General features: G+C 44.5%; 1 protein-coding gene across 1 annotated transcript in view; it reads right to left on the bottom strand.

The window, feature by feature from the left end:
- FAM117B (family with sequence similarity 117 member B) overlaps positions 1-13686 on the bottom strand; it is a 75260-nt gene that overhangs the window by 15720 nt on the left and 45854 nt on the right. The window contains exons 4-5 of the mRNA XM_029069679.2: positions 6005-6097; positions 3670-3783 (exon numbers count right to left, since the gene is read on the bottom strand). Of these exons, the coding sequence (XP_028925512.1) occupies positions 3670-3783; positions 6005-6097 (207 nt within the window). The remainder of the gene's footprint in view (positions 1-3669; positions 3784-6004; positions 6098-13686) is intronic.

The following is a 13686-nucleotide window of genomic DNA, read 5'->3' on the forward strand; positions in this document are numbered from 1 at the left end:
AAGATAATCAGGTTGGAAACAGTACCTGTACTACTTGGGGCTCACAATCTAGCCTTCCCCTCCATTTTCCAGATGAGGTAAAGGCAAAGAGAGGTGAAAGGACTTGCCCAAGATCACAGAGGAGACATGCGGCCAAGAGAAGATTATAACCCAGGTCCTCTGACTTCCAAGCCCATGCTCCTTCCGTTAGGCCACGCTACTTCTCTATTCCAAAACCATCCAACCTCCTATCAATCAATCCGTGGCATTTATTGAACTCTTACTGAAATAAGTGCTTGGGAGAGTACATTGCCACAGAGTGAGTAGACACGTTCCCTGCCCGCAGCTGGCACAGTGGGTGATAAGTGTGGGGGATATGTGGGTGGATGTGGAGGAGGAGAAGAAAGAAGAGGAGGAGGAGGAGGAGAAGGGCAGCACTTCCAGACTAAAAGACCTCCAACCTCACCACCAGAGCTCTAGTGTTCAACAAGTCTTGTTCAACGCTATCCCCCGGCAGCAGAGGCCAGGACCCTCTCGGCTCAGGAGTGCCCACCTCCTCACACCCATCCCCAAGCCAGGGAAAGGTACAGATAATTTGCTGTAACTTGGATAGACCAAAGCTGGATAACCAAGAACTGAAGAGTGTGTGCGCCTAGGTAGAAATAAAAGAGATATCCCCAGAAGGACAGGGAGGAATATTTTGGGGCCAGGTGGGCTGGACCCACTTCTTAAGAGCCCAGGATGGACCAGCCAACTCCCCCTCTCCCCAGCTCTGTAGAGTTCGGGGCCAGAGGCCTCCAAAAAGCCTCAGTTTGGAAAGCAGCCTCTATCGGCTTATAAGGCCACATGACCTTCAGCCAGTTGGCAGCCTCCCATGCATTGGAGGTGCTTATTAAGTAGCTTCGATAATGATGTCGATTAGATGGATTCTCCCCACCTACACCCACCCTATTGCAGTTTGCAGGGTGGCTGGCTTATCTTACGGAGCAATTCTTTAGTTGGAGAATAGGGTGACGAATACTGTAGTGCAGCAAAGGTTACAAGGGAATTGGGAGAATTAGAGTATAATAATAATGTTGGTATTTGTTAAGCGCTTACTATGTGCAGAGCACTGTTCTAAGCGCCGGGGTAGATATAGGGTGATCAGGTTGTCCCACGTGGGGCTCACAGTTTTAATCCCCATTTTCCAGATGAGGTAACTGAGGCCCAGAGAAGTGACGTGACTTGCCCACAGTCACATAGCTGACAAGTGGCAGAGTCAGGATTTGAACCCATGACCTCCGACTCCAAAGCCCGTGCTCTTCCCACAGAGCCATGCTGAATATGAGAAGCCGCGTGGCTCAGTGGAAAGAGCATGGGCTTTGGAGTCAGAGGTCATGAGTTTGAATCCTGGCTCTGCCACTTGTCAGCTGTGTGACTGTAGGCAAGTCACTTAACTTCTCTGTGCCCCAGTTACCTCATCTGTAAAATGGGGATTAGGACTGTGAGCCCCACGTGGGACAACCTGATTGCCCTGTGTCTACCCCAGCGCTTAGAACAGTGCTCTGCACATAGTAAGCGCTTAACAAATACAAACATTATATGAAAACACAAGTGAGAGAAAAATGAAAGGCCATAGGTACTGCCTGAAAGTCTCTCCTCAGAAAATTGCAGTTCCCTGTTCCGGGAAAGTAAGACAGTTATAAATTTAATTTCCCTACAAATACACCCCACATGTATATACTTTACTAGCACAGGCAAGTCAATTTGCTCAACTCACCAGCGTCTTAAGCCAACCTCCGAGTGGAAAAACAAGTATTCTGACAAGAATCACAACTTGGACCATTAGAAATCTCTACAACTGCTTACCTAGTAAAGAGAACCAACATCTCAGCTGTTTCCAGAGAAGGGGTTAGGATGAAAAGGGTCTCTCCAACGGGGATTAGAGATTCCCTGGAGCTCTGCGGAGACCAAGAGCTTTGAGGGTCAGGAGTCCAGCCTTCTCCCACAAAAATACCACTCCCTCCCTCCTTTCTCCAGCCACACTGGCTCCCCTGACCACTTCTCCCCTCCTTCAGAATAGCTCTCTGGTCAAACAAAAAAAATTGTAGTTTCTCTTGCATTCTCCTGCTTCTCAAAGATGTTGGATGTTTTTCAGGGAGGATGGGGGAGAAGAAGGGATATGGAGAGAGAGAGAAGAAGAAAGAGAGAGAGAGAAAAAAAGAAAAAGAGAAGGGAAGACATGAGAAAAGATTGCATGATGCTAAAAACTTGTGAGACACTGGGTTTACAAGATGATGCACCAATTTGACCCACACAGGCAAGTCAGAAGACCAGAGCTGATCTTGGCATTTGGCAGAAAGGTCAAGGCCTGGCACAAGAAAACCTCCCCAACCTGAATTTCTCTGCCAATAATGGAAAGTGTCCTAACTCCAAGGTTTCAAAAGCAACTTAAGAAAAAGAAACTTCGTTCTGCCTAAAGGAACCTGATCGTATAACGAAAGCTCAACTATTCACACTAACTGGAAATTCTTTGTATCGTATTAAGTGTCTCCTTCTTTGGACAAAAAGACTGTGCTGGTGAATACTGACATGAAACCACTCATGTGTTAAGCATTTTGTAGCAGAGAACTGGTAATAATCTATAAAAAAATGTTTTCCTCCTCAGAATAATGTCATTAAACGAAAAAATTTAAGTGGTTCGGGACTTTTGAAACCAAAAATTTCAGCATTTTGGTAAAAGTTTCATTTTTTTTGGCAGGTTCAGTCCCCTTTCATAAGGGTAGAGACTTGGAGGAAAGAGTTCACAGCAAGGTCTCAGACCTTCAGGTCTGCATTACCTATAGACACTGCTGGGAAGGCCAAGGTGTTTGGAAAAATTCAAAAAAGTCAATCCACATTTTGAAAAAATGGTTTTCTTTTAGTTGCATGCCAGATCAAGGAGAGAGAAGCAGCATGGCCTAATGTAAAGAGCACGGGCCTGGGTTCTAGTTCTGGTTCTGTCACATGCCTGCTATGGGACCCTGGGCAAGTAACTTCACTTCCTCCTCTGTAAAATGGGTAATAAATCCCCTTTCTCCCTCTCATTTAGACTGTGAGCCCCATGTGAATCAGGGACTGTGTCTGACCTGATTAACTTGTATCTACCGCAGCGCTTAGAACAGTCCTTGACATGTATTAGGTGCTTGGTCCAAGGCCTGGGCTCTTTCCACTGGGCCTCACTGCTCCTATATCTAGAGAAGTAGTGTGGCTCAGTGGAAAGAGCCCGGGCTTGGGAGTCAGAGGTCATGGGTTCAAATCCTGGCTCTGCCACTTGTCAGCTGACTGTGGGCAAGTCACTTAACTTCTCTGTGCCTCAGTTACCTCATCTGTAAAATGGGGATTAACTGTGAGCCTCATGTGGGACAACCTGATTACCCTGTATCTACCCCAGCGCTTAAAACAGTGCTCTGCACATAGTAAGCACTTAACAAATACCAACATTATTATTATTATTAAAGCGGGCCCCTCCTTTACGAGGTAGCCGGGGGTGTGCCGGGGCCTAGCTTCTCCCAGAAGGCAGAGTGGGCAATTGATTGGATATTCAGTCGATATTTCAAGTTACCATGAGCTGACTTCCCTTCTGCCCCTCAGACGTACTTGGACGGTTATCCGTCGCCCTTTCCCAAGTCCCGCCACTGAATGGCGGCAACCTCTCTGACGCGTCCGTACCTGGCATTGGTGAATGGCGGCGTGGTTGCCGTGGAATGGAGACTGCCTTTCCTTATCTCGGTGGTGGCGGCTACTGTGCTTGCTTCTCTGGAGCTGCTGACGTAATTTTGCAATCTGAAGGAGAGAGAAAGAAATGAAAACGTGTGTCATTTTGGAAAACCTCGTACCGCTGGGTCCTCGAGCCAGTGAGGGCACGCGAGGCTTCATCGACCGCTCGGTTAATACTTTCTGAAGTGTCTCCACTGTGGCACTGCCAAACTGGTAATTTTGTGGCTAGAAAAGAAATCCGTACCTATTAAGCCGTGAAAAAGTATTCAATGCAAAATTTAAGCCGAAGGGAAAGTCAGCAGGGGAACCGATTCTTCTCGCTTCTTTCCCAAAGAACTCATACATCTTTTCCCTTGCTGCAGTTATTAAATAACAGTATGGACTGCATTCATTGAACACTTAGTGGGTGCAAAGCCTGGGTGTGTGGTTCTGAGTGGGTAGTACAAAATGTGCAACTCACACAATCCCTGCCCACGAAGAACTTACGCTCTACTCCCTCTAAAAATTACTCTGATTATTTTAAAAAAAGACAAGCTCCAACCTCAAACTCATCCTTAACAATGAAATACAAAAAGGTAGCTGGGAACATTTTTAAATTGTCAAGTATTAGGAGAAATAAAAAGGGGAGCACTGACTTGAATCTTGGAGGCAGTTTCTAGGATAGCGATGTTCTCTTTTAATGACCTCTTTCTGCAGTCATTAAATGACCCAGCTTGGTCTTTGTTTTTCAGCACCCACAAAGAAGTCTATTGAATCATCAACTTCTCTAATGAGAACTTACTCTCAAATCACTTTGAAGTGAAATTACTCTTTGTAATGTCCTTTGGGGTATAGAGAACCTTAATGTACTGTTGCTTCATATCCTTCAATTGACTTTTACAATTTCGGTCTCTACTGATTACACAGAGGAGCAGGCAGGCTAACAACTTTCCCTTTTAGTTTTCATTTGAGCCAAAGGGGGCAAAGTCAGAGGACCTGGATTCTAATCCTGGCTCCACCACTTATGTCACTTCACTTCTCTGTGCCTCTGTTACCTCATCCGTCAAATCGGGATTCAATACATGTTTTCCCTCCTCAGACTGTGAACCCCGTGTGGGACAGGGATCGTGTCCGAACTGATTTTCTTGTATCTTCCCCAGGGCTTAGAACAGGGCCTGACACCTAAAAAGCACTTAAATACCACTATTATTATTATTATTAAATTATCAATTGCACAAATGGCAAAAATGAAACTCCAGGAGTGACTAAGCTCAAACGTTTGAGACTCCCTAATCAATTTCTTCACAGTTTCCCAGGAAAAAAAATATGCCTAAGAGCAACTACACTATAGAACATAGGACACCTGCCCAGGGTTTCAGGAGAGTTCATCCAAGTCTCAAAGAAATCACATTTTGGGGGGTCCATAAGCAAAGCTAAATGAAAAACCTGTTTGGTTTCTCCTTGACCTCACCTTCCACTCCCATGAGGTACTTTCATCCTGTTCCTTGTCTGTGTTTTCTAATTCAATTGTCAGCCCAATGGACAGGGACTTTACCTCATTATTTCATTTAGACACCGCATCCTGCCCATACTGAATGATAAGTAAAGTGCTGAGAACTGAATACCAGATCCAGACCATCCAGGTGCATACACTCATGCATTCAACTATTTATTACCTGTGCTAATGGGGGGAAGATGTGGCATGCATCGGATAGAATAGGGAAGGGAGGCTGCCTGGAACTCAAGTCCCAGCTAGCGAGCAGAAGGAGCAAGTATCCAGACCTGTCTGCTTGATAGTAGAAAAGAGTTCTGGGCCAGGGGAGTTCAGAGAAAGCCAGAGGTGACAATTTTGGGTGCTGCAGTGAGGGAGATCAGAAAAACAGGCAAACTGCAACTAGTGAGAGTTTCAGTTGCCGCCACAGGTGATCTACAAAAAAATGGATAATCTACTCACAAACAATCAGGAGTTGGCTGCAAATTGACCCCTTAGGATTGTGATTTAATTTCCTGTTCCACTGCCGCTCATGGGCAAGGCCTCCTTGGGTCTGTTTCCTTCAGTCGCTTGCATTTGGAAGCTTCACTTGAAATTAGGATGACAACTTTGTGTGGGGTTAAAAAAATGGGGAAAATAAAAAGGGATTGGGGGGGGGCGGGATGAAGAATAGATAGCGGTCTTCAACTTTCCCCACCTAAAGAAGCACTCATCTATGTCCATTCTCAAGGGGCACACAAGTCACAAACTTCATGGAAATGAGTCAGAAGGACACAAACACAAACCCCATTTGACCCCAGACCAAGGTTTCCTAACCTCCTTGAGTTGGTCCGTGCTTCCCCAAGAGGCTGAACGCTTGTGAGAGCCTTTCTTTTTTTCCAAGTAGTCTTCAGACCAGGCACACTCTGTCTGCAGCAACAATAACAACCAAAAAAGGAGCAAAGTTTTTCAGTTGTTTGAAAATGAGCCAAGTAATAGTTCTCGAGGAAAAGACAAGTAAAGACAATGAATTTCTGGGTATAACAGAGACATCTTCAAAGAAAAAAAATAGATGCAGTCCACCTCCCGTTGGCTTTTCAAACCTTACAGTCAAAAATCCATTACCTTGTTGTCTTGCTACTCTAATTTAACCTACCATACTGTAATCTTCTATTAAAATGGTCCGATTTCTAATATCAACAGGGGCTTAAGTCTCGTTAAAATAAAGTGATCATCTCCTGGATGGCTCCAGCCTTCTGGAAGCTGGAGGGACCCCAGCTTTCCGGACCCCAAATCTCCATGAGGGAGAGGGCAACTAGGCCCCTGAAACAAACCCTCACCCAAGAACTCCCTAGACTATGCACCCTGAGCTGGAATGTTTCAGAGACTACAAATGGGCAGGAAAATTGATCAGTCATCAGTTCCAATCATTTCAACGGATTAAAAAGTTTGTTTATTCAAATTAAATCAGGTGCATGCATCTTGCGAGTGAAAGAATGTCATTCTCTGTTGTTTTCTCAGGTGCTCACATCCCCCCCGTTGGAAATGAGTGGTCTCAGTCCCAGTGGGGGATTCGATTTAAAGGACAAAGTCCTCTGAAAGAAATACCAAACTAAGGTTCTTGTAGCATATTGAAAAGTTAGATGCAATGAAATCAATTAGCATATTGAGAAGTGTTTAAAATTCAGCTAATCTCTGATTTAAAGGGAGCTTTCTCTAGTTCCTATAACTACAAAATTTGAAAACATTCAAAATAAATCTGAAACATCAAGAGTTCACCTTTGTTCTTTTTGACAGTCTGCAATACAACTGAATGGCCTCAACCCAACCAAAAACGGAATAGGGAGGTTTTAAATCACAACTTACCTTTAAAAAATTTACAATTATGCATTTATATCAGATTCTTAAACCTCAGCTACCTCTCGATCCAAATTCGTAAAACTTACATTATTAATGGATTACAGGCTCCCTCTTTGAAAGCAGGAAACAACAAAGATTAAGGAAAACACTTTTTATCCCCAAAGTACAAACTTTATTAGTGAAGCCTACTAAAATCAATGTTATTTACTGCAGTTCAAAAAATTATCAACTGAACATCACCATCAGTTCATAGTGGTATTTGAGTGCATGCTGGATGCAATACACCAGACTAAGTATAGGGGAAAGTACAGTCGAAGCCCTACGCACAAGGTGTTTGCAATCTAGCAGGGGAGGCAGACCTAAAAATATTCACAACTAGAGAAAGTGGAATAAATTAATGGCTGTATGAAGGATCATACATTACATGCACAATTGCTGAAGAAAGGGATAGGTGAATACGTAAGGGCTAGAGGGTGCTATGAGGCTGATTTTATTCCAGGTGTTGGGAGTTAATCAAGGAAGGCTTGTTGGAGGAGGTTGATTTTTAGGAGAACTTTGACAATGGGGAGAGCTGGGGTCCTGTCAACTTGTGGGGTAGAAGGCATTCAAGGCTGGGGCGGCAGAGGAAGCAAGAGGGTGGAGGTGGGAGAACTGAGGGCAGAATACACTTAGAAAGTTTGGTAAGGAAGAACAAAAAGGACAAACTGGGAACCAGTGAGTGAAGAAAACTGATACATGCAATGGGCGGGAGTTATGGAGAACCCAGAAGTCGATAATAATAAAAATAATACATTATTATTAGTAGTAGTATACTTGTCAAGCACTGTTCGCAGTGCTGGGGTAGGTACAAGTTGTTTTTTTTTTTTATGGCATTTGGTAAGCACTTACTATGTGCCGGATATTGTCTTAGGTGCTGGGGACTTTAGGTTGGACTCAGTCCATGTCCCACATGGGCTCACCGATTTAACCCCATTTTACAGATGAGGGAACTGAGAAATAGAGAAGTGAAATGATGTGCTCAAGTTCACACAGCAGCAAGTGGCAGAACCAGAATTGGAATCCAGGGCCTTCCGACTCCCAAGCCTGAGCTCTATCCCCTAGGCTACGCTCCTCCCCTTTTAATCAGGTTGGCCCCAGTCTCTCTTCCACATGGAGGTCAAAGTCCAAGTAGGAATCAATCAATCAATGAATGGCATTTGTTGAGCACTTACTATGTGCACAGCATTGTACTAAGCACTTGGGAGAGAACAGGAGAAGTAACAGACATGTTTCCTGCCCATAAGAAGCTTACAGTTTAGGAAGGAGAGCAGGTATTGAATCCTTATTTTACAGTTGGGGAAACTGAGGCACAGAGAAGTTATGTGACCTGCCCAAAGTCACACAACAGGCAAGTGGAGGAGCTGGGATCAGAACTCCTGACTCCCAGGCCTCTGCTGTTTCCACTAGCCCACACCACTTCCCAATTATGAGTTTTAATTGATGCAAAAGGACATGGAAAGCCACTGTAGAGAATCTAAGGAGAAGGGAGACACGTTATGTGTTAGAAAGCACTCAAATATAATCGACTGACTGATGCTTCAAGCTGATGGGCTGGGCAGCAGTGTTTCGTATAGATTGAGAGTGGGAAGCAGAGACCAGTGAGGATGATATAAAAGTCTAGCTGTGCTCTGACAAGGGCTTGAAGCAAGGTAGCAGCTTTCTGGGTGGCGACGACTTCAAAACAACAAGGTGTTTTAAGTCAATGTATGAGAAATTACAATCTGGAGTTAGAGGATAAAGTTATTTAAAATAATCCATTTTATTTTACTCACTCAATAAGCCTTTAAAAGTCACTTCATTTCTGGCCCCTGCATCTTAAAAGGAAAAAAGCCTATACTCAAATGACTCTTGAAGCTGAAAATTCAGGCTACTTCCATTACAGCACATTGCAAAAAGAATGCGAGTCACTTCAGATTAGACAAGTTTGAAGGCCAAATTGCCTACGATAATGGTACTCTCTTCCCTTATGGAAAAAAAAAGGAAAAAATTCACAGCACTGCTCCCCACTCTCCATGTGAAGCTTTTTGCTTGGTCAAATGTTCGGCACACAGTTGGCACTCGATAAATCCCAAGATGAATGTAATCAGTCTGTAGGCAGCCCCTTCTGCAGCTTATTCAGGAAACCACTTTGACAGACAGTTGTCCGCCTAATGACTAGCCAGAAGCTTACGTAAGAGCCTGGGATCCAAAATTAATCTGATTAGGAGAGATGCTTATCAATACCAGCTGACTGGAAACCACTGTACAATCATCTTCTGAAATTCTAGTGTACAGGATTCCTTATCAATGTCCATGCTACCAAATAATTTCTTTGGAGGAAAAATTTTTAAAAAGCAGCATGGCCTGGTGGATAGAAAACGGGCCTGGGAGTCAGGTCCAAGGTTGTAATTCTGGCTCTGCCACTTGTCTTTGTGACCTTGGGTAAGTCACTTCACTTCCTCTGAACCTCAGTTACCTCATCTGTAAAATGGGGATTGAGACTGTGAGCCCCACGTGGGACAGGGACTGTATCCAACTTGATTATCTTGAACCTACCCTGGGATTACAGGGCAGTGCCTGGTGAATGCAAGTTCCCTTAAATCGGATACGATGGAAGTCTAGGCTGCCCAGAAGAGGGCACTGAAAGAAGCACCCCCCCGCCGCCGCCCCCCCCCCCCCCCCCCCCCCCCCCGGTTCAAAGAGATAACAAGTGAACATCCAACCAAACCAGGATTTTTTAAGAATTTCAATCAATCATATTTACTGTGTGCATTCTGGGTGCAGAGCACTGTTTTAAGTGCTTGGGAGAATCCAGTATAACAGAGTTGGTAGACACATTCCCTGCCCACAGTGAAATTAGATGTGTTTTTTAAGGAAGGAATATGAGAGGTGAAATTGAGGGAGCAGAAGCAACAGACTCGGCTGACCAAGGCAGATGCCATTAATTTGGAATTTGATCCTGCTGTCTTTGCTAGTGTCATGGACTTTTGGTATGTTTGCAGCAGATCTCTATTCTGACCCGTATTGCCATAAGAAAGCCATTTCTACCCCTTATTTAGAAACACTGGCTGAAATTCTAAATTCACTACTAGAATAAAAATATTTTAATGTCGAGGCTACTTAAATCAACATTTCATCCTGTCAAACTCTGACATTCATCCCTCACCGTGGTCCAATTTAAATTGCATACCACAAAGAATTGGTTTCTGGTCCCAGATTTACAATGTTCTTTCCAAAAGGATGCCCAGTGCCTTCTTGTCCGTCAGCCAATCGTATTCACTGAGCGCTTACTGTGTGTACAACACTGTAGTAAGTGCTTGGGAGGGTATAATATAACAATGAACAGACACATTCTTGTCATTAATGGTCTGCCTGGAGCATAATGCAAAGGGCTAAACTGCTCTTCACTGGTCATGTTTCAATCAATTAAGCAACCTATTTATTGAGCACTTACTGAGAGCAGAGCACAACACAGAGTTGGTAGACACATTCTCTGCCCCCTAGGAGCTTGCAGTCTAACTACATATTTTCTCTTATGACCCATTACTTAACCATCTATTGATTAATTCCCTCCCAAACAGGAACATTTCCTTTCATTAAAATTTTCTTAAGCTTTCTAAACATTTCACAGAATGTGTTCTTAAATTTCATGCCATATTCTTTATGGATCTAACTCAAAACAGCATCACCAGTGTACATTTTCTTTTAAATGGTATTTTTTAAGCACTCGCTATACGCTGGAGACTGTACAAAGCACCAGGGGAAGATACAAACTAATCAGATTGGACACAGTCCATGTCCTATGTGGACCTCAAAGTCTTAATTCCCATTTTCCAGAGGAGGAAACTGAGGCACAGAGAAGTGAAGTGAACGGTCCAAGATCACACAGCAGGCAAGTGGCAGAGCTGGGATTATAATCCAGGTCCTCCTGAATCCCAGGCCTGTGCTCTTTCCACACTTTGATAAAAGACTTCAAGGATAGAATACAACCCAAAAGAGGTAATCAATACTGTTTCAATCCCTGCTCCCCTTCTACTTAAGGCTGTGAGCTCCATGTAGGACAAGGGATATGTACGACCCAATTAACCTGTATCTGTCCCAGTGCTTAGCACACAGTAAATGCTTTACCAATATCTCAGTTACCATGATTAGACCATTCCTATTACATTCATTCAATAGTATTTATTGAGCACTTACTATGTGCAAAGCACTGTACTAAGTGCTTGGAATGTACAATTGGGCAACAGATAGAGACAATCCCTGCCCAACAATGGGCTCACAGTCTAAACAGGAAAACTATTCTAAGTGCTGGGATAGACATAGGGTAATCAGGTTGTCCCACGTGGGGCTCCCAGTCTTCATCCCCATTTTACAGGTGAGGTTTCTGGGGCTCAGAGAAGTGAAGTGACTTGCTTAAGGTGACACAGCAGACAAGTGGCAGAGCCAGGATTAGGACCCATGTCTTTTGACTTCCAAGCCCGTGCTCTTTCCACTACGCCACGCTGCTTCTCTATTACATGAAGGTAAGGGGTCGCTGGTATGTTTCATCTACTGCCAATGGAGTCCCAAACCATTTGGTCGCATTCACCTTTAGGTTTGACCAGAGGATAGAGGAGGCCTGTGAGAGTCCTGCCCGCCTTCCAGCCCTCTAGTCAGATCCCACAGGACTGACAGCCGCCTGGCAGCAGCAGCCAAGATCTGCATGGGCGGTGCCCTAACGCCACTGCCAGGGGCAGCTTCGTTGTCCCACGCCCAAGTCCCTGGGGACAGCCTGACAGAGGTGACACCCCCAGCCTGGGGCAAGGACATGGGCTGCTGGCTGACACGGAGGATGAGGGGGATGGGGCGGCCGCAACTGTGTCAGCCTCTCCCCCCATGGCGGGCTAACTGAGGGAGAAAGAGGGTGAGGGAAGGTGAGGGAGGGAGAGGGAGGGAGAGGGAGGGAGAGGGAGGGAGAGGGAGGGAGAGGGAGAAAGATGGATGGAAACGGAGAAAGAGGGAGAAGGAGAAAGAGGTAGGAGGGGGAGAGAGGGAGGAAGAAGGAGAAAAATTAGACTATCAGCCCATCAATGGGCAGGGACTGTCTATCTGTTGCCGATTTGTACATTCCAAGAGCTTAGTACAGTGTTCTGCACATAGTAAGCGCTCAATAAATACTACTGAATGAATGAATGAGAGAGAGTGAGAAAGAGGGAGAAGGAAACCCAGAGAGAGAGGGCACGAGACAGCCTAGCTCCCCCTCTAAGACTGTAAGCTTCTTGTGGGCAGGGGACATGTCTACCAACTCTTGTTATATTGCAATAACTGTGGTATTTGTTAAGCTTTTATATATGCCAAGCGCTGTGCTAAACACTAGGGTAGATAATAAGAATAACAATGTTGATATTTGTTAAGGGCTTACTATGTGCCGAGCACTGTTCTAAGCGCTGGGGTAGATACAGGGTGATCAGGTTGTCCTACGTGAGGCTCACAGTTTTAATTCCCATTTTACAGATGAGGTCACTGAGGCACAGAGAAGTTAAGTGACTTGCCCACAGTCACACAGCTGACAAGTGGCAGAGCCGGGATTCCAACCCATGACCTCTGACTCCCAAGCCGGGGCTCCTTCCGCTGAGCCACGCTGCTTCTCAAGATACAAGACAGTCACATCCCACATGGAGCTCTACAGTAAGGAAGAGGGAAAACAAGTATTAAATCTCCATTCTGTAGATGAGGGAACTGAGGAACAGAGAAAATAATAATAATTACGGTATTTGTTAAGTTCTTACTATGTGCCAGGCACTGTACTAAACGCTGAGGTAGATACAAGACAATCAGGTTGGACACAGTCCCTATCCCACATATGGCTCACAGTCTTAATCCCCATTTTACAAATGAGGGAACAGAGGCAGAGAAGTTAAGTGACTTGCCCAAGGTCATGGCAGACCTGTGGCAGAGTCGGGATTAGAGCCTAAGGTCACACAGCAGGTATGTGGCAGAACTAGGATTAGAAAACAGGTTCTTTGTCTTCCAGGTCCATGTTCTTCCCACTAGGCCAAACTGCTTCCTTAATAGTTCTTATTATAAGGCTGGAAAGATCATGTCTGCAGGGTCACACTGTGACCTGAAGCCAAGAGTTTGAACAGTGCTCCGCACACAATAAACACTCAATAAATATCACTGATTGATCGAGAGTGCCTCTCCACTTCTCCCCTCTCTGCCACATCATTCCTACCATGCTTCTCGCCCCTTTCCTTCATCTCCTCCCTTCCTTCGGAGTCTACAGACCATTAAGGATTATAGTTTTATTGTCCAATTTCCTGGTCATCTATTTAGCCATGGTGTGTTAGGTGCTAATAAGTTTACAAAGACTTCATTAGCAATTTGTAGGGTTTTGATTTTTTTTTTTTCAAGAGGACAGCCCATGGGCAAATGTCAAACCACATTAGTGGCCCATCCAGGAATGAGTTTTGACATGCCTGAGGTACAAGTGTGGTCTTAAAATTTTACTTTCTCTTCTGGCTCAACAAAAATTCATCTCTTTCCCTAGAGGATTTAAAAAAAAAAAAAGGAATTATCTGTTCTAGAAATTGTTTCAATTTGATGGGTGAAAAAAGTTCCAAAATTCTAATGATAATAGTATTTGTTATGCGCTTATTATG

This window comes from Ornithorhynchus anatinus, chromosome 7 (assembly GCF_004115215.2).
Source record: "Ornithorhynchus anatinus isolate Pmale09 chromosome 7, mOrnAna1.pri.v4, whole genome shotgun sequence".
Lineage (NCBI taxonomy): Eukaryota > Metazoa > Chordata > Mammalia > Monotremata > Ornithorhynchidae > Ornithorhynchus > Ornithorhynchus anatinus.